At 33.4% G+C, this 21,726-nt stretch overlaps 4 protein-coding genes across 4 annotated transcripts; 3 read left to right on the top strand and 1 right to left on the bottom strand.

The window, feature by feature from the left end:
* Positions 1–1,162: 1,162 nt before the first annotated feature.
* On the top strand, positions 1,163–5,961 carry LOC144566155 (patatin-like protein 2). Its single transcript, XM_078316064.1, has 6 exons — positions 1,163–1,529; positions 3,706–3,884; positions 4,068–4,257; positions 4,384–4,545; positions 4,975–5,277; positions 5,459–5,961. The coding sequence occupies exons 1-6, from the start codon at positions 1,368–1,370 to the stop codon at positions 5,690–5,692; spliced, it is 1,230 nt and encodes a 409-aa protein (XP_078172190.1). The 5' UTR covers positions 1,163–1,367; the 3' UTR covers positions 5,693–5,961.
* Positions 5,962–7,330: 1,369 nt separating this feature from the next.
* Positions 7,331–9,423, top strand: LOC144566893 (glycosyltransferase BC10-like). Its single transcript, XM_078316932.1, has 3 exons — positions 7,331–7,834; positions 8,435–8,751; positions 9,068–9,423. The coding sequence occupies exons 1-3, from the start codon at positions 7,358–7,360 to the stop codon at positions 9,387–9,389; spliced, it is 1,116 nt and encodes a 371-aa protein (XP_078173058.1). The 5' UTR covers positions 7,331–7,357; the 3' UTR covers positions 9,390–9,423.
* Positions 9,424–14,348: 4,925 nt separating this feature from the next.
* On the top strand, positions 14,349–16,189 carry GIF3 (GRF1-interacting factor 3). The gene is made up of 4 exons (XM_078316298.1): positions 14,349–14,518; positions 14,808–14,884; positions 15,162–15,246; positions 15,622–16,189. Exons 1-4 carry the CDS (start codon positions 14,441–14,443, stop codon positions 16,009–16,011), a joined length of 630 nt encoding a protein of 209 aa, XP_078172424.1. The 5' UTR covers positions 14,349–14,440; the 3' UTR covers positions 16,012–16,189.
* A 1,051-nt stretch (positions 16,190–17,240) lies between these two features.
* LOC144566791 (DNA binding / DNA-directed RNA polymerase) lies at positions 17,241–19,697 on the bottom strand. Its single transcript, XM_078316815.1, has 4 exons — positions 19,284–19,697; positions 18,947–19,090; positions 18,176–18,472; positions 17,241–17,896 (listed from the first exon to the last, which is right to left on the bottom strand). The coding sequence occupies exons 1-4, from the start codon at positions 19,656–19,658 to the stop codon at positions 17,474–17,476; spliced, it is 1,239 nt and encodes a 412-aa protein (XP_078172941.1). The 5' UTR covers positions 19,659–19,697; the 3' UTR covers positions 17,241–17,473.
* Between the last annotated feature and the right edge of the window lie 2,029 nt (positions 19,698–21,726).

The raw sequence follows: 21,726 nt of genomic DNA, 5'->3' as shown, positions 1-21,726 counted from the left end.
GATGTTAATGTTCGGATGTTGTTTTGTTGTTGTTGATGTTGATGAAGTTCAGTATGGATGACGCTCTAGATGTAGAAGGATCGAATGCAATTTATGCTTTTAAAAATTATACTTGACAGCTACTGCTAAGGTTTCAAGAAAAAAAAAAAAATTTAGCATTGTAGAAGAAATATACATTCAAAAAGCTTGTTCAAACTTCAATGTGACAGAAGTGGACACGTTTTCAGAATTCTTTTTGTCTATCTTGATTTTCAAAATCTTAATTTAACAATATTTTTTTAAGAAGTATGATACTTTTATTCCTAATTTTTAATTCATGTTCAATTATTTTCACTAGAGTTCTAAATAGCAATTATAGCACTAACTTTTGATGTCCGAAAAAGCTATAGTGTAGCTATAGTGCAACCATAGCTAGTTATTTAAAATCATTGTAAAAGAAAAGCGGTTAATAACATTATAATTTTTGAGATCCAGAAAAGATATAGCGCAACTATTACATAGTTATTTAGAACTCTGATTTTTACTAAATGATCATACTTTCAAATTTGAATGCATGCGTTCAAAAATCATGCGCTTAATTAAAATGTGTGAATTCAGAAGTATAATATTGTCAAAACTTTAATAGAAAAATAAAATAATGATTTACCTTACAAAATAAAAATGATATTGTCTTGCTCAGGAGTGTCAATGAAATCTTTTACCATTTTATCTGATCCGTACCATACTTTGATAAAGATGGATACGAATAAGATTTTTTTCTTTTTAGTTTATCGGATACGGGTAAGAAGAATTTTTTTTCATTATTACTGTTTTCTATAGTTCAGAATTTTCTGAAGAACACTGATTTTGAAAAATTCTAAAAAAATAGTAAAAAATTTTCAAATAAAATATAAAATGTGATCTCCAAGCACAATTTAATATAGATATCAACTTGAACGGTTCGCATCGACGTTTTAAACTTTAAAACTAAAGATATAACTCGCGACCAAATTTCTATTGAATTATGACAATTTGTTAAATTCTGTTACTCATAACTCGCGACTCGCTCATTTATTAACTCGCTTAAATTCGCTCATTTACTTAATGAACTGAGCATGAGCGTACTCCAACTCGCTCATGCTTGTTCAATAATCACCCCTAGCTAGTTTCAAGGGACGCCACATGGAGATGAATACTAATTTTAATGAAAAAAATACAAAATTCTAAGTCTTCATCTCTTCCAGTCTCAATCCGCCACCCCTGCTCTTATTTAAGTAGTGATTGGGGATGGGTAATTCGTAGCTCATTCAGTTCTCTCATCTCTCTTACTCAGTTCCAGCTAGACTTCTCACAACACCTTCTCTCTCTCTCTCTTAACATTAGTACTTATGGCTGCCAATGGTGATGCTAATGGCTCGACCGTGGCCTCAGACCGGGTGATCCAACCACCGTGTATGGGCAAACTCATCACCATTCTCAGTATAGATGGAGGCGGTATTCGGGGACTCATCCCGGCGACTATACTCAATTTCCTTGAAACTAAACTCCAAGTACATTATTCTTTTCTTCCTAATACATCAAGTTTTCTCATTAGCTACATTCATGCTTCATTTATTTTTCTTCATATTTGGCTCATAGTGCAGTTAACATACCTCTTGAGCATCTAGCTAGGTTATTGGCTTTTCTGAGCTATATAATATTTCAAATAGAGATCATCTACATGTATAATAGTAATAAAAGCAGAGATCAACTAAAGAGTTTATTTCTCTCTTTTGAATGCACTGTCTGCAGTAGCAGTGTGATTTTGAAATTTGAACTCAAATAATATTGTTATTAAAAAGTCTTACCTTAGCAAACGTAAATAGAAAAGAAAAATGATATTTTGAAAAAAAGAAAGTGCTGAGTTTGACACAACGAAATCTATTAGTATAACAAAAAGAATCACTTCACATAATCCTCAACATTATAACCCCACTCAAACTACATAATTCATCTTTAATTTTACATACATGGAAATGATCACTTCATATATTCAAGAGCGGAGTCAGACTTTCAGACTATGGGAGTCAAATACATACAAGGGTCAATCATATAAATTTTTCGGCAGAAAATGAGAGTCAATTTTGTAGTATCATGTCATTTTACTCTAAATTATATAGAAAATCATATATAAATATAAAAAATTTGAAAAAAAAAACGGGGATCAATCGACCCCCATTCTTTCTCGCTCCCTCCGCCTCTACACATACTCATTCACTTGTGCCTTCTTGGAGGTAATTTGGTCTAAAAATGAAAAATGACACCTCTGTTTATAGATAGATATGAAGGTCCTATTAATTATTCATTCATGGTAATTCTATGGTCATTATGGAGGCAAAGAAATGAAGTAATTTTTCTAGGCTCTAAATTGCCAACATGGCTAGTAGCTAATCGGGCAAGAGAAGATGCGGGTTTGTGGACCCGATACTGTGGTAACTCAAGTGTAAGAAGGACTTATCAAGTGAACGGAGGGGGTGCTATAGAAGGGGTCACATAGCTTTCGTTGTAATACTTAGTGTTGGATGTTGTAAACACGTTTATTAATATAATCTTGATAGCCGCTATCAAGCTTTCAAAAAAAAAAATTTATGTAGAATGTTTAATGAAGTACAAAATATCTAGATATTTTAGAATAAAATATTTTTAGATACTTTCTGAATTATCTATATATTTTGGCTCCTACAAAGGATTCGAAACTGCTGTGATCCTTCACCTTGAACAATATTTTGAAATCTCTGCTTTTTCAGATTCAATTGTTGAATTGTTTTGAGATACATGCACAGAAAACTTAGCTATTTTGAGATTCGTGCACAAAAATGTTGAATGGTTAGATTCGAAAAAAGAAAAATTTAAGAATTACTGTTTCCTAACTTCGGATCACAACATATTTATTTCCTCCTACAAAATATTAAGTACCTAACTTTCTAGAAACATAGGTTCAAATTATACCATTAAAGTTGGTGCTGAAAAAAAAAAAAAAGAATACTATACATTTATAGTTAATACAATATGACATGAGTGCATTATTTGGGTACCTCTTCTTGGCAATCAAATTAATTAAAGCCTCATGGAGCGTGTCCATATTAAACAAATCCAAAGCTGACTCAGAGCCTGCCAGTATTCAGGATATTTCCAAAGCTGACTCAGAGCCAGCCAGTATTCAGCATATTTCCCTGGTTATTTTTATTAAAATATTTTAATAATTGGGTAAAAATAAAAATGTCAGGAATATTTCCCATAGATTAAAGAAATTAAAAAAAAAAGAATATTTCCATATGATTGGTCCATAAAAAATAATATTATGAGTTGCTTAGCTAGCCAACCACTTTAATTATTTAAAGTCAAACTAGATAGACTAGTATTATATTTTTCTAAGAGTATGAAGTAACAAAAGTGGCGTTCAGTTCTAATAGGTAGAGATTCTAGTATTGATGACATGGAATTTTCATCAAATTAAGCATTAATCGTGTAAAACTGTAATTAATTATTTCTTTTCCTGCAAGCTTACATGTTTAATTTAGACTAAATATGGTTAAAGTTTATTGATGTAATCTTACTAATGTGTATACAATATGACATGTTTATAATAGAAACACAACCTGAAATAGTCAGAACAGAAAGAAGAAAAGCAATTTCATTGATTTCTGTTTCATAATTTAAGTTGAATTATTATTCATTCATCTCTAGGAACTCGATGGACCAGATGCTCGGCTCGCAGATTACTTCGATATAATCGCCGGAACAAGCACCGGTGGCTTGCTCACAGCAATGCTCACGACTCCTGGCAAGGATAACCGGCCGGTTTTCACAGCAAAGCAATTAAATGAATTTTATTTGGAAAATGGACCAAAGATATTTCCAAAGAAGTAAGTATTAGCAATTCAAAGAAAATATAGAGAGATCACCATATTTCTTGTTAGTTATATATGATTCTTCTTCTTCTTTTTGCTGAATGTGTAATAAATTATATATGTCATATATGCTATTCTTGAAATGAATGAAGATTAAAGATTTAAAGGAAATTTTGATTGATCTCCTGTCTAATACAGAGCTGGACCTTTGTCACAAGTAGCAACAATGGCAGGATTGGTAATGGGGCCGAAATATGACGGAAAATTTCTTCACTCAAAAATTAAGAGCCTGACGGGTGAAACGAGAGTCAGCCAAACACTAACGAATATAGTCATTCCGACATTCGATGTCAAGTATCTCCAACCAGCCATATTCTCATCGTATGAGGTACATATTGAATTTCTAAGCTAATTAAGTATATTCTAACAAAAATTCAAAATTTCAAAATCGATATCCAGCTTGTGTTTGCACAATCCAAGTAAAAAAAAATAAAAAATTGTTGTTGCTTTATAGGCAAAGAGCGACAAGTTGAAGGATGCTCTCATATCGGACATATGCATTAGCACATCTGCCGCTCCAACGTACTTTCCAGCACACTACTTTGAAACAAAGGACGACAAAGGAACTAAGCGGGAGTTTCATCTTGTCGATGGCGGTGTCGCAGCAAACAATCCAGTATGTAATGGAGCAAATTTTTTCAAAAAGATGCATGGTTCAATGCAAGTATTCATGAATACAACTCAGTTGATACTTGACAGAGTTATGGCAACCAAAATAAAGTTTAATATGTATACCATAAATCACAAACATGTTTGAAACTACAAAAAAAAAAAGAAATTGTTGAGAAAGGGAAGCTTTTGAGATACTGATAATTGATTTGTAGGGTGAAGATTATGACATAACGACTTTTAATTCATGCAGTGCACAACCAATAGAATCAAAACAACACTGCATATATGACTGGTGTGTCGCATGAATAATAAATTGCTCTGTCAAAATAATAAATTGCCTGATTTGTTGGGTCTTGTGTTCCTAGCTACAAATACAACTTTAGGTTTTTCTTGTTTGCACTTTTTTGGTCTAACTTTTGATCTTTGTTTACAGACAATGTTGGCAATGACAGCCATCACAAAGGAGATAATTCTAGAGAACTCAGATTTCTTCCCAATTAAGCCAATAGATTATGGGAGATTCCTGATTATCTCTATAGGGACAGGATCGGCGAAACAAGCAGAGAAATATACCGCATTCGAGTGCGCCAAATGGGGTGTTCTTAGGTGGCTTTATCACGGCGGTTTTACCCCTTTAATCGATATCTTTTCTCATGCCAGTGCTGATATGGTCGACATCCATGCCAGCGTGCTTTTTAAAGCACTCCAGTCGGAGAAACATTATCTTCGTATTCAGGTAACTAATTTCTTCTTAATTATATTTTCCAAACTCAACTGGTACAAATTTTCAGTGTAAAGGATCTTTTTAGTAAAGCACCTGGCTATGAATTTATTCAATGATTGCATTACAAAAAAAATTTAAAAACACTCCAATCAATTTTTAACAAGCTCATTACATTTTCTTTATTTTAAAATAGGATGATTCTCTGGATGGTGACTTATCATCTGTTGATGTTACAACAGAGACAAATATGAAAAACTTGATTAATATTGGCAAGGGTCTCCTGAAACAACAAGTTACAAGGATAAATCTCGAAACTGGAACATACGACCCTTGTGGTCCTGAGGGAACAAATGAAGATGCCCTCGCAAGGTTCGCAAAGAAACTTTCGGATGAAAAGAAGAGAAGGAATGAAAAAGCCAACGCATAAAAACTATATATTGCTTGTGTTTGTTAGCTATACAATAAGTTTTAGTAGTCGCTTGGATAGATATTGACAGAGCAGTTTTTGCCCAACAAGATCAAAATAGATATGTACTTGTGTGCTGCATACAGCAAAAACAGTGCTGTTAATATCGTTATCTTCATTGGATGTTTGGTTTGGCTATGAGTGCACACTGTTATTGTGCCACTCAATAAAATTAAGATTTTTTATTGTAATTTGTAAACTTTGCATCAATAAACTTCCGATTTTATCGATTATTTAGAACAAGGCTTGCATTGTATTGTGTTCATTATTAAAACTTTGGATTGGTTGGTTTGATATTTAATTAAGGGTTGCAGTCAATTGAAACCTTAAGAAACCTGAATGGTAACATGACTAACATCAGATAAATGATTTTATATAACAACTGTTATACAGTTTACAGGGCACATAGCTCTGTCAACCTTGGCTACTAGCTAGATTTTGAACCTAAATTTTTCTTATTATGCCATAATATAAGCAGAATAGTATTATTATTTTTCTGCAGTGCAGTGCAGTTAAATTAATCAGAGGTCTGAAATCTAATCTCCAAAACAAAAAAGGTTCTCTTGATAAAATTCCTTTGATCATAGTACCAATTATAGATCAATTGTACATGTTGGGCTGATACAAGTACAAGCCCCTTACAAGAAAAGGCCCAACAAACTATCACATCAGCCCAAACTAAAGCTTGGGGTATATTGTCTGCTAATAAATAATGAAAAGATTTAATTGATACAAATAATTTAAGCTGTTATAAGAAATTAAAGATTTTGTGGGTGATCCCTATAATTTACTTGAAAATTCATTGGAAACTTCCAAAGTACTTGTATTACCTTTTGGTGAATTTTGTTTTGTGTCTGGTATTGATTTTATAATACCTGCTGAGACTATTTAGACTATTTATGAAAAGGATTGCATGTAAGAAGTTATGAACCGGTTATCTCATTTGAATGGGCTTTTAACAATCTTTGCTTAGACTCAGTAAAGATAAATAAAGAAAAAGAAAAGGGTACCATTTTAATCCCAATAATCTGGCTAAATTCTCAATTAACTTGCAAGCTTTTAATGTGTCAATTTTTACGCCATCAAATCAGGGGCGAATCCAGGATTTTCGTCTGGGGGGGTCAAAAAAATATTGAATCGGATTTAAATAACTAATTGGATACTCGATAAAAAAAAATGCTTTGACCTATATTTTCCAATATTATGACTTGTAATTTATAATACTTTAACTTATAATTCTAATTACCAATCATAATTAAAGAAATTTATTTTGATTTTAACACTAGATTTAACTCAAATTACAAACCAAACATTCAGAAGGGGCAAAAATATTTTCCGAGAGAGTCGATCAGTATCGATAGATCACCACTAAAACTCAAAATCCAGACAGTGCGGTTGCTCCACCTGTTACATGCTGGGTCCACCCCTGCATCAAATACAGTAAAACTCTCCACATGAAAAACCATGCATCTTCAAATTTATTAGTAAACCGTTTTTCCCAAATTTCATGCTAAAGGCAACTAAAGTTCCCTTAATTTTTTTCACCTCTCATCCAAATCTTGCCTACATTATAGCTCTTTATTTCTTCTTTCAATTTCATTGCATACAAAAGTTTCAAAACAAAGAATGACTAGAGATCCATCAAAATCTTTCAGTGCCTCACATGTATTTATCCCTTTCATTTTTACTCTCTTTCTCTGGCTCATTATAATTTGTTCTCATCTCACTGGTCATCTCTTCAAGCCCATTGTTACCTCAAACAACCTTCTCTACAATCAAGTCCTCCAATTCCCAAATGCCATAACATCTTACAATTGTAATGAGGATTGCACCGATAAAGATAGCGATAAAGCGCTTTTTGAGAAGGTGGCTTCAATAACAGTGGCAGCATCAGATTACTGTAGAAAGAAAGGGATGGTGAATTGCGATAACAAGGTTGCGTTCATGTTTATGACAAAGGGGATGATGCCATTGATGCCACTGTGGGAGAGGTTCTTCAAAGGGTATAATAAGAAATTTTCCATTTATGTTCATGTGTCATCAGGATTACACGAGGAGCCACAGGAAAGCTCGGTGTTTCATGGCCGCATTATACCAAGCAAGGTACTTAATAATGGATTAATTTCAGAAGTAACATAGAGTTCATATTTTAGATACTTGATAGTGTAAGTTAGTAATTGTTAATTATCCATGAAGAAAACATTTTGTGAGTATTCACTGGCATTAATTACAAGTTTTTGACAGACTCTAGTGATCTTAAGCTAGCTATAAATGGATAAAAAAGAAAAGAAAAAATAATCATGTTAGTTTGAGAACTCTTTTGTGAATTTTTGAGTTATTTTGATCATAATATGATGGTGAATGGCTTTCTCAAGATCTTTGGAACTCAAGAGCTAATTACGCAATCTCAAACTAAAAGATCGAGTCAATACATCGAAATAGTGTGATAATAAAAGGTTTAATTAATCTATAATGTACTGACAAAAGAGAAATCAGGATTTTAGCCAAATCCAAAAACAAAATAAACTTATACATTACATGCTAAACAAATCTGAAAATGTTGAATTCCAGACTTCAAAGTTTGAATTAAGTTCTAGCCCAAGTTTTAAAAACAGCACAAAATAATTTACTTTTGATCTCTATTGCAATTAAAGATAAATTATGACGAATTAATATTTATATTGTATAATGCTTCTAAATTAGCCGGTTGAATGGGGAAAACCAAGCATGGTTGATGCCGAGAGGCGGTTACTTGCCCATGCACTACTTGACCCATTGAATCAAAGATTTGTCCTCTTGTCTGAATCATGCATCCCTCTCTTTAACTTCTCCACAATCTATGACTACATCATGCAATCCCACCTCAGCTTCGTTGGCTCCTTTGACGACCCAAGGAAACCGGGTCGGGGTCGCTACAACCATAAGATGTTCCCTACCATCTCTCTTTCCGACTGGCGCAAGGGATCACAGTGGTTTGAAGTGCATCGTCAGCTAGCCAATGCAATTGTCACAGATTGCAGGTAATATAAATTTACATGGCAAATTTTTTAAGTAAAATAGTCATAGGAAAAACAATGCAATGCAAATTGTACCTTTTAAAATGCTTAAATGATAACTATAAACATGCAATGTTTTTTCCCTTGAAAAATTATACAGTAAGCTCTTGCTTCCTATTTTATATCTAATGATACGAAAATAAAATAGAAAGCCTGGAAAAAGGAAAAGAACATTGTACCAACTCTGCATTGGGTTGGTACTTGGCAAGATTAGGATGCAAATTAATTACAAAACATAGCTGCCACTCTGATAAATTGTTTTATCTAATAACAAAACCAGGTATTACACATTATTTGTCGAGTATTGCCGGCCACCATGTTACATGGACGAGCACTACATTCCAACTCTGATAACAAAACTGCAACCTTCGAAGAACTCGAACCGTAGCCTGACATGGGCTAATTGGTCCCGGGGCGGTTCGCACCCGGCTGTATTCAGGCAGCGGGATGTGTCAGCACAGTTCATTGAGGGGATCAGAACAGAAGAGCATTGCAAGTACAATGGGGGCAATAGCTCAGTGTGCTTCCTTTTTGCAAGAAAATTTGATGCCAGTTCTCTAGAGCCATTGATGCAGTTGTCCCCTGTCTTGCTTGGGTATTGACCTGATGAGAATTGGGAGAGCTATATACCTGTTGATTCAAAATAAATATAGTTGGAATTAATAGCACTCTGGATATGCTATATTTTAAGGTTATAGGTCGGTTGCTTCATGCTTGTAGTGCATTGTGTTGTTATTGGATAGAAATCAGCTGCTATGAGATTTCTTAGTTTACAGGGTCTCTTTTGCATATTTTGGTATATTGGTGATATGAGATCTTTTTAGGGGCTGTTTTTGATATTTCTATATGGTAGCAGGATGTATTAATGATGGATGTAATAGGGTTCTAGTATTGTTTCCTTTCTGTTCTGTTGCTTTGGTATTTTGTTTCATATCAGTATACTTTGTTTGCTTTGTACTTGGTACAAGTGGTACCAGTAAACTTTGTAATAGTTTCTTGCAATGGAAATCGGTGGCATAATTCATTTATTTCAAAAAAAATCTTAGCAGGATCCTGCTATTCTAGAGAGAGAAAAATTGCAGCAGATTTGAGACCAGAAAATGGTAGAATTTCTTCTCTATACTTCTTTACTTTATTCTTAATTGCTTAGATGAGAATGGTAGAATTTGACCCTAAAAATAAAAAAATAAAAAAAATCACTGGTTCTTCTATTCTCCTATAAATATATATTTGAAGAGGGTTTAAATGTCAATATTTTTTGTGTCTTCATTATGCTTTTATTTTTAAGATTATAATAATTTAAAATTAAAAATTTTAAGTCAAAATAAAATTATAGATATGATCTATTATTTTTTTTATGCATACATGAAAAATCACGACTTTTCAATTTTATTTGATTAGTATCAAGAACTTATAAAAATACACTGATTTGAATAAATTCTAAACGGTGAATTTTTATCTTATTAATTCATTTAAAACCTAAATCTAAAGGTAATAATTTTTTATATTCATATAAAAAATAATATTATCATATCTAATAGTTTTATTTTAATATATAAAATTTAGAATTTTTATTATTACAAACTTTAAAGTAGAGATATGATGTAGATAAAAAAAAAATAGACATTGGAACCTCCTCTTTTTGTTTTGTATCTTGCTTCAAGAGAAAATAAACATCAAATGCGGGTCGGAGCATTGAAAAGTGGGGTGGGTTCTTTACACAAATTGCCTCAAATGAAAATGAAAAAAAAAATAAATAAATAAGAGTTTACTTGATCAAAGCTGTACGGAGTCACTTGATCAAAGATATGTTTAAACGACTGTAATGGTTACCTCAGTTGCAATAGAGAAAACCGTACCCTTTTTTTAACTGAATTTTTTTATTTAGAGTAGAATTAGGGTGTTCTTAAGTTCACAAAAGTATTTGGTGAACTTAACTTCAAAATCTATTAGATCGGTTTTAAACAATAAATTCAAACCGTTAAAACCAATTTACTTTACAGGTGATGAATTTACATGTAAAGTTTTTATAATTTTGAATTAATTTTGTATAAAGTCAATTGGTCAAAAAATGTTTAAAAAATGAATGTACTAAAATTAATTTATAAACCTTCTAATTTTGACCGCTTGACTTTATACAAAAATAATTTGAAAACTTAAAATCATTGCATGTAAATTCATCATTTGTGAAGTAGATGGATTGATTTCAACAGCTTGGATTTGTCGTTTGAAACCGATATAACATATTTTGGAGTTAAGCTTACCAAACACCTTGGTGAGCTGAAGAACACCCTAGATCTACTCTTTTATTTATACCTCAATAACAAAAAAAAAAAAACACTTCACAATATAGAGAATTCCACAAAAACCAAAATATATTTAAGTTTCGAGAGACCTCTAAGTAAATCTGCGACCTCCCATAAATGGACTGCATATTGGCTTAGCGGCCCAAGTAAATGTGAAATTCCCCATAATGTGGGGTGTTTTGGTTTATCCTTTTTTTAAAGGGTATAAATAAAATTTTTGGTTTTTTTATAACCCTTACACGAATTTTTAAGTAGACCAACTATACCTAAATAGGCACCAACTTTTTTAGCTCGGCTAGGATTAAGTTGAGGTTGTAGCCTTGCAGACAGAGGCGGAATTATGACTATGGACTCAGTCGTGAATGGGAATCAATTAAATAAAATTTTAATACTGCAAATGAAAATCAATTTTACGGTTTTCACAACACTTTTCTCTAAATTACATACTAAACCGTGTATAAATATAAAAAAAAAAAATAAGGATCAATTGACCTCTATTACTCCTTACTCTCTCTGCTCTGATTGCAGTCGGTACATGAGAGGATACAAATTCCAGATAATTGTGAGGGGTGCAATGGTGCGTTCATTGTGAACTTTATTTTAAAAAAAAGAAAAGGCTATCAAAATGCCTAAAATCGTTTTATGATTTTTTTTTAAATCAAGAACCCAATTTATTTAAAAAAACCAATCCCTCTGCCCTTTGCTAACGTTATATTAACGTTTCGAACGGATAGTTTGTTGTTTGGATAGAATTCAAATATATTTATTTAACATAAAATCGTTAGATGTTATATATATATATATATATATATATAGGAACCTGCTAGCATGCTACGCGTAGCATAGAGGGCCTTCATGCAACGGCTCAATATTTGACTTTTCAAAATCCTAATGGTCGATCCGAACCGTTCATCTTGTTCTCCATATTAATATGTGTTTGGAGACCAAATTTTACATTTTTTGGAATTTGTTTACTATTTTTTTAGATTTATTGAAAATCGCTGTTGTTTTATGGTCCAGATTTGCTGAAAACAGCGATTTTCAATAAATCTAAAACAATAGTAAACAAATTCCAAAAAATATAAAATTTGGTCTCCAAACACATATTAATATGGAGAACAAGATGAACAGTTCGGATCGACCGTTAGGATTTTGAAAAGTCAAATATTGAACCGTTGCACGGAGGCCCTCTATGCTACGTGTAGCATGCTAACATATTCCCCTCTCTCTCTATATATATAATGCATATAAAAATATTATCATTATCGCTTTTTGAATTTACTTTTATATAAATCAGTGAGTTGTAAAATTGCATTCAGAAATTATTCATATTAGTATATTTTTGAAAAGCTTTTGATGCTAATAAAAAAAAAAGTTACATATATTGTAATTTTTGACATATACATAGAAAAAAAAATCTAGATCGCAACTAATAGTTTAATTTTGAGAAAATTTTCAATGTACCCATATAAACTTTCAAAATAGCCAATTTATCCATGAAAACACCATAATATTCAACATCCCCGTACAAACTTACATTATTTCTTTTATCCCCTTTCATTTATTTGACCTTTCATTTAATTATCTTAAAACCAAAATTAATCATTATACCCTTCTCTTTTCTCTCTCCTCCTTCACTATACCTCTGTCATAAAATATTCCAATATGACAAATGTTTTCTATTTTTATTTGTATTGCAGTGCTTGACATTCTACCGGATTTGAACAAATGCATTACAGACATAAGAATACCTATTCAGTATCTATCTCTAAGTTCATAAAGAAATTCTCGTGTATATTTAGATTGATGTCATGGTTTATCTTTTCTTTTTCGCTTAAATTCTCGTGCATAAAGAAATTGCTCTTTACACAGCATCAAAAGTTAATGTCGAGTTCTCTTAGTTCCATATTGATGATGATTGGATCCCTTTTTCAAGGTGCCTATCTAAGGTGTTATTCTTACTTTCTTTTTAATCATAAGTTATCTCTGTAATAATAGCTGCTTATGCATGATTCCTTACAGATTGAGCTATAATATGGACACTTGTTATGTTAATTTTTGTAGAGAGTTATGAGATTTGAAATTTGTTTCTATTTCCTTTTGTTGTGTCTTACAATCTGCCTTGAGGCAGTATTTATGCTACTTGAGTTTATTTTACCGTTAGTTCAAACGGTAACATTTTATTTATCCTAAATTATAAGTTTATCCCTTTTTTCTTTATTTTACAAAACTACCCTTCTACTTAATTCTATTCTTCAACATGTTCTCTTTACTGGAGTCTGGAGTAAAGATTGGGTTTGTGGTTGTTTGACGGTTCTTGTGTGCCATTTTTTATAATTCATTTAATATTTGTTGTTGGTTTGAAATTAGGCTCTGTATCTTCAATATTGCATGCCTAAAAAAAATTAATAACAAGAAATATGGTATAAAAGGCATCCAAAATATAAATACGAGAATGTGTGCAAGCAACCTAGAGGAAAAGTGATATTTATATATTTGTCATATTCAAATATTTTATGACAAGGAGAGAAGAGAGAGGAGGATATATTTGTCAATTTTATTTTAAAATTAACTAAATAAAAGTAAAATAAATGATAGGGGTAAAAGAAAAAATATTATGTTTCTTAAGGGGGAAATTAGATATTATAGTGTTTTTATGAGATAATTGGCTATTTTGAAAGTGTGTATGGGTACACTAGAAATCTTCTCTTTTATTTTGACATTTAAATTTAAATTTAAATTATTAAATTTTTACAAATAAAGATATAATAATAATAATATAAAAAATTTAAACACTTGAATCCTCTCTTCTTGGTATTTTCTATATAAAAGCAATTTTTATTGGCACTTTAAATTTAAATCAAAGCTTTGACAAGAACTCGCCGCACAAATCACCACAGACAGATAGCTACAGAAATCAGACTGCAAAACTATCATGCTGTAGCCTTCTCTTCCGGGCCATTCCGAATCCCAAAACAATTCACCCACAAGCAAAGTCTAAACCAGGCGGGCCCCACCAACCAAACCATTAATCAGCCTTCCCTTTTCGCCAATAGGATTCTCTGTGAGGATTCACTGTATTATTATACTGACATATTGGGACCCAGTTGACATGTCCCAAAACATTTAATCGCTCGTGATGGTCAGTTGGTTACACGGTTTTCACAATATAGTTAGACGCCACATACGATCTGAGATTTTCTAGTCCTCGGTTCCCCTTTCTTACTTGTCCAAAACCCAAAACCCAAAATTTAATTTTTTTTTTGGTTCGCTTTTCTCTTTTTGTTTTTGTCAGAGAGAGAGAGAGAGAGAGAGAACGGAGACGGAGAGAAACAGAGAGGAGAAAGATGCAGCAAGCTATGCAGATGGGGTCGTCGATGCCGGTGGTAGCTCCGGCGAATATCACCACCGAGCAGATTCAAAAGGTTTCGCCTTTCTATTGTTTTTGTAATGTATTCTTAGGGTTTATTATACCTGTTCTTGCGATTTTGAAAAAAGAGAGTTTTGTTTTGTTTAATGATCTAAGCAGATTAATGGCCACATGGTTGATTCAATTTGAGATAATTATTAGTATTTGGGGTTAGGTACAGTAAAGGAACCAAGTACTATTACTACTATTATATTCAGGTGAAAAATGAAACCTGTTTATTTTTTATGTATATTAAATCTTTGTTTTTTCCAAGACTAATACTGTTTTGCATTTCCTTTATTCAGTATTTGGATGAAAATAAGCAACTTATTTTGGCGATTTTGGAGAATCAAAATCTGGGAAAGCTATCAGAATGTGCACAGTAAGCTATTTTTCTGGTTCCTCTTTCCAATTTTTGAAATTTTAGGGTGCCTGTTGTAGAAATTATTAGGTACTCCTTACTTATATCTTGCATGCACATGCTTTTGCAAAAAATTTGGTTGTTTTTCTCCTTTGTTGCAAATATTACTGAAATATCAGTTCCTGATTCACAAGCAAGAATGTTGGTTGACAAATGAAACCTCAGCTATGCACTCATACTTTTTGTAAATCATATGATACATAATTTTGTATTGAAATGATTTTGAATTTTGTTATAGGTATCAAGCCCAACTCCAAAAGAATCTTTTGTACCTAGCTGCTATAGCAGATGCTCAGCCACAAGCACCTGCTGTTCGGCCTCAGGTTTGATATTGTACCAGTGTGATTCAATATAGTTAGATGCATCGGACCTAGACCCATTGTTGTTCATAAAAGATTTTTGTTACCTCACTCTAGTTTGTGGTGTTACCTATGCCTGAGTTAGGGCTTCAATAAAAAATAGATGCGCTGTTCGTTCTAAATTGGTGCAATTAATGGCTTTGTACTTGTCAGTCCTGGTACCATTGCATTACCTTAGGTAGACCATCCTAGATCATTGCTTACCAGTGCCGAATATGTTTCTGTTTTAATTGTTTACTGGTACTCATTGCTGTTCATCTCAGGTCATATTATTGATAGGGAATTAAATTTATGGTATAGAAGTACTTGACACTTACAGTTTAACACATATTTTACCAGATGACACCACCTGGGACCATGACACCTGGTGGACTTCCACCTGGTATGTCACCACAGGTCGCTGCAGCAGCAGCTGCACATTACATGCAACAGCAAAGCCAAGCACATCTTTTCCCATCTCGGCCACAGTTGTCTATGCACCAAGAAGCGCAACACTTACAACAAACGCCACCACACCAGATGATGTCTTTCCCTGGTCAGATGTCAATGCGGCCTAGCATGGCAATGAATGGCATGCATCATCACCCCATGCATATGGACCCCACACAACAGTCTGGTAAGCCTGATGGGACACCAGGTGCCAGCTCGGAGCCAGAAAGGGAGAGGAGTTCAGGTACGGAGAATGAGGGGGGCGGGACGGGAGATGCAAATCTGACCGATAAAGCATGAGAAATTTGGTATCATTAGGACTTAGTCAGATGATGGAAATGTATACTATTAATCATATGGGTTTGTTGCTTGGTAATGGGACTAGTGGTCATGAGTTTAGTTGCCTTGAGATTTGTTTTATTTGGGGATGTTGGATGTTAAAACTGAATGTTAAACTATGATTTGATCTTTCTTTCGATGTAGTTGTAGTCTTGAAATAAAATTCCTTTCTTCACTGGTGAAAGTCACCTAAGCTGGAGATTGAGTAAATAGTTACTCCCAGTCAGGCCCATTCCCACATTTTAACCAGAGTATCACATTGAACCTATTTGGGGCTCTTAGCTGATTGATTGACACTTTTCCTGATCTTAGATTTTTTTCATTCTTTCATTTGCTAGCTTTCTTCTAAAGTCTGCTATATAGTACAGCACAACAGCTTTAGTTTTTTCCTTAATTGTGTGCTATGTAGTACAGCACAACAGCTTTAGTTCTTAAGAAAATGAGCAAATTTGAATCCAAATACCGAGGCCTGTACCATCTTGCCGCATGAAGAAAGATGCAAGCTTCCTTGTGTTTTCAAAATTTAAATTGCTCAGTACGTTTTCCATTTTTTAAAAACGTGCTTGGAGACCAAATTTTATATTTTTTTACTATTTTTTAAGGTAATGACTAATAACTCATAATGAGTTTGGTTAGTATAACATCAGTGTCATTTCAACCTATATAACACCAACTCTAAAACTTATCAAATCAACTTCAAATGATAAATTCAAACCGTTCAAACCGATCTACTTCATTAGTTGTGCATTTACATGCAAAATTTATAACTTTTTGAATTTATTTAGTATTAAGTCAAGCAGTCAAATATGTGAGTTTTTAAGTTAATTTTAATACATTTATTTTTCAATATTTTTACCGCTTGATTTGATACTTAAATAACTCAAAAATATATAAAAAAAAATTATATATAAACGCATCACTAATAATGTAAATCGATTTGAACAATATGAATTAGTCATACGAAGTTGATTTGATAAGTTTTAGAGTTAGTGTTATATGAACTAAAATGACACTGATGTTATATTAGTCAAACTCAATAATAAAACAGTTATTTTGTAACTATCTAAAAAATAATAAAAAAATTTAAAAATAAAATAAAAAGGCACATTTTAATATTGAGATCATGTTGAATGAGTCATATTGATAATTTGGACTTTAAAAACAGACAAAAAATGTGAAACACTGAGGGATTTGAACGCTCTTTAAGATGTTACAAATTTAATTGATCAAAATTTGAAACTAGTTGCATGACAGATCCTGCACAGCTCTCCCAAATAAAAAAAGAAAAAGAAAATTAATAACATCATCACATTATCATCCAATACAAAAGGTAAAATCACAAAACAAGATTTATGTGTAAAACATAGGTTAATTCCCATACAACCACAAAAAAAACATCCACTAAAGCCTGCCATGCAACAAATCACTGCCTCGACTGCTTCTTTCTCCTCTTCATATCAGGAAACTGTAGAGGTACAGGAAGTTTCACAAAAGTCTCCTTGGCCTTGCACCCGAGCTGAAGATAGTACAGCTTGAGTTTCTGCCAGGTCATCTTCAAATCCTTTGCAATATCGGTTGTCTCAGATTTGAAGTTGTCTGCGAAGAGCGTGAGCACCAAGATGTACCCAATGAGCAGCTCATGCTTCTCAGTTGAGAGCACATTAGACTCGGAGTCCATAAACAAAACCATTAGCTTTTGGTACACTATTTGGGGTATCACTGTCCGGTGTTCACCAGTCTTATTACGTTCATGTTTTGACTTGGTGGGGCGATACATCTCCCAAAAAGTGATCAAATGACTAATGTAGGAAAGGATGCACGCAAACTCCTCCTTTTTCTCATCACTCTGAAAAAGTTCAAATATTTCATTAGTAAAAAACAAAAAGAGGTCAAAATTTGCAAGGCTGATATGTGAACACCGCAAAGTTATGTGAAGTTAGAAGCTAATTAAAAAAAAAGAGCTACAGAATTGTATCAATCAAAAGGTGCACTTTATTAGAAAAAAAAGTATAAAGTGCACTAGACCGATGACAGGAGGGGCATATACTTCCCATTGTACAAACACACAAAATAAACTAAAGAAAGAAAATAATATAAAATGGTAGCACAAAACCATAAATTTTACCTGAGACTCCAGCTGGTGCATACGGTTGGCAACAAAACTGGGGTATTTTCTCTTATTATCGATATCATCAAGTATGTTCATCAAGTATGGGCGCTCGCCCCAGGGGATAATTTGATCAAGGGGATATGCACGCTGTGGTGCATCAGCTGTTGGATCATGTGGCGGAATGATTTGAAAGTTCGAGCTCCCCCCAGCCTCTATCTCTGCCTCTGACCCATAGTCTTGTGTCACACCAATGTGCTCTGCATCTGGCGTGTCGTTGTTTATTTGCTCATACAGATTTTGCATTCTTTTTTGCTGTTATTGTCAAATGATTTGTAAATTGCTAGAATATACAGACGCCAATCCTAGAACTTGATGCAGTACCAGTTGGGTCTAATGCCACTAGTTTTCTATCACCATGTGTACTGGTCAAGCAGTGTATCTGATCATATGCACATGTCATTACCTGATACCGGCATGTTCCATTCAGGCACACTACTTGATCATGCCATGTACGTAACAGTCAGGTGCAGTAATAAGAAAGAAAGCATGCATGCATGTACTGTCCCTATTTTGTGACAAACAGTTAGTTGACCATTCCATAAAAATCAATTAAGTTATATGAACATACGGGTCAGGTACTGAATTCCTAGAACCCACATCAAAATACAAACAACTCTAACATCAAACCAAGGACAATTCCAAATTTCTTACTTGAGACCGGGAAAACCAGGCAAATTATGTCAGAATGCATGAAAAAGGGTCGATGATAAAAAAATTGAAACACACCTGAACTTTATCTTTTTGAGCTCCAAACATGTTGGTGAGATCTGCCATTTTTCTTTCAACTTTTCCAGTTGCCGAAGCCTCTGTAACCTCCGACTGCTCAACATGCGATTCTTTGTCCTCCAAATGAGGCTCCAACCTCAAAACCTAATATTCACACAAACAAGTACTGTAAATACACATTCTTTCCAAGTTCATGTTAAAAGTTATAATTTAACAAACTGTTCACCCATAATCATCAATCAAATAAAATACCTTAAAATCCTAACCTTGTAATTCCTCGAATATGAACCTTTTGCATTTCCAATCTACCCAGAAAATAAGTGCACCAAAAACAAACCTTATTTGCGGCGATAGGAACAATTTTGAGCGTCTGAGACTCCTTATCAAGCACTCCAAGCGCGTAGGTGCAGATCTGAGGCGCCGCCGCCTCGCCGGCGTAGCTCTTTCCAACGAACTCGAGGTTCGATCCGCTCGGACTGACGACCAGCTCCATCCGACTTGCATAGCGTTTGTGACGGAACACCTTGACGCCGTTATCGTCCGAGGCTAAAGGGTTGAAGCCGGTGGAGAAGTAGCCAACGACTGGAGCGCTCTGGTCGGGGGCGACGTCGACGAAGTCGATGGAGACATCAAGTTTGCGCTTAGAATTCTTCTTCCTCTTGTGCCTTTTCTCGCTGGTTTCTTGGGTTTGGTAGCTTGGTTCATCAGCCATTGACGGAGGGTTTTTGGGTTCTAGGGTTTAGTGCTCTTACCTCAGAGAACCCCAAAATTTATGAATTGAGTCGCACTCCACCGAAATTTTTATTAATATTCAAAAATATTTATAAAATTTGAAAATCTGTATTATTTTCGGATTTTTTTCGAATCTGTCGAATCTGAATAATAATTCTCTGAATTTACATTTATTTTTCAGAGAATTATTTTCTGAATTTAGATATTCTCTTTTCAGAAAATTATTTTCTGGATCTGTGCATTTTGAATTTTTGCAATTTTTTTATTTAATTGTAAATTATTTACTTTTTCAATAATTTATAGTTGAAATGTTTATAGGATTATTATTTTTTAACATTGTAGTTTGTTATCCAGATTAATCAAAATTAAAAATGATCTGTGTAAAATTGTTTGTTAGTGAGAAAGTCCAATACAACGATGACGGTGTCTTTTACAGTATCCGCCCTATAACCTTTGACTATCTCCATAATGATATTTATTTTCAAGTTGGGTATACTGTGAGTCAAGTAAATCTAGAAATTCAAACTTGGTTTTATGTCTCAAGATGGCCAACGGGACTACCAATTGGTACTGATAACAAACTAGGTATTGTTCCAAATAATTTTAGAAATTGTGGCTTCCTTCCAACAAGGGTTACCGGTTCTTGAGTTATATGTAGATTTGGAACCGAATCATGTCAGTTTTAATTCCCAATTGGATCTGAACAGTCAGGCTCGTGTACCCAGTAAGATCCTTGAAAATCGAACCCGACCCAGTAGTAGCCAAATCCCTGAACCCATAACCTGACCCAAAATTGTTCAGGTCCATAAATTGATACCAGTCACTGATTATTTGCATATACCGATGGATGCAATTGATGATGACAGTTTGAAGAGCGAGGGTGATATGCTCTTAGATGAGTCATATGGTTCTGACGATGATGTTCGACTGACCAGACAGTCACAGTCCCGCCAATCATAGTACCCAATCATTGGTCATACATAATTGAGACACCCGATTGATAGTTTCAACGACTCATCAACTTTCCAGGTAGCAAATGTCAGTTTTTTTGGCACGGAGAGAATATTCGATAACCCATTAGCAGTAGGCGAAGTGTTTGAGTCAAAAGCAGCTCTAAAGATAGCAATCAATGAGTTCCATTTCAAGAATAATTTTGAGTATAAGGTTTTCAAAAGCGAACCTCAGTGTTTAGTTGCGGTGTGCAAGAATGATTTGTGCAAATTCAAATTATACGCGAAGCCTCACAGTCTTTCAGAATCTTGAATTATCTACAAACAGGCAATCTCTCATGCATACAAAGTACCGACTTCATGTACTGATCATATTCAACTTATATCATAGATTTTAGCACAATCAGGTAAGTACTAGCACTTCTCCGGATGTTGATTTTACATCAATTGATTTAAGAGTTGATTTGGTGATTAAATAAAGTTCAATAAAGGCTTGTTGCCTTGGTAAATTTCTGACTTGAAATCGATTTATGATCTTAAATTACTAATTGAATTGTTGATATGAAATGATGAAGTTTGATAATGATTTGGTAAGTGTTAGCACTTCTCTGGATGTTGATTTTACATTGATTGATTCAGAAGTTGATTTGGTGATTAAATAAAGTTCAATAAATGCTTATTGTCTTAGTAAATCTCTAACTTGAAATCAATTTATGCTCTTGAATTATTAATTGGAGTGTTGATTTGAAATGAGGAAGTTTGATAATGATTTGACAAATTTCTAACTTGAAATTGATCTTTGTCATTCAAAGAAATTATCGTGATCCTTCTAGTACATTTAAATAATTATCGTGGTTCTTCTAGTACATTTAAATTGTAAGATACTCCATCTATTTTTAGAAAAAAAAAATTGATTTGATATTTCGTAATGATAGCAAATCATTATTTTTTCAAAACAGATGGAGTACCTTAGAATTTGAATATACTAGAAGGACCATGATAATTTTTTTATTTACTAGAAGTGACTTTTAAACCGGGATCAATAATTCAGATCCAAAGTATTTTTTTTTCCAATAACACACCAAGAAATAGTTTAAT

The sequence above is a fragment of the Carex rostrata genome, chromosome 15, assembly GCF_964058835.1.
Source record: "Carex rostrata chromosome 15, lpCarRost1.2, whole genome shotgun sequence".
NCBI lineage: Eukaryota > Viridiplantae > Streptophyta > Magnoliopsida > Poales > Cyperaceae > Carex > Carex rostrata.
This window is presented reverse-complemented; position numbering and strand designations above follow the sequence as displayed.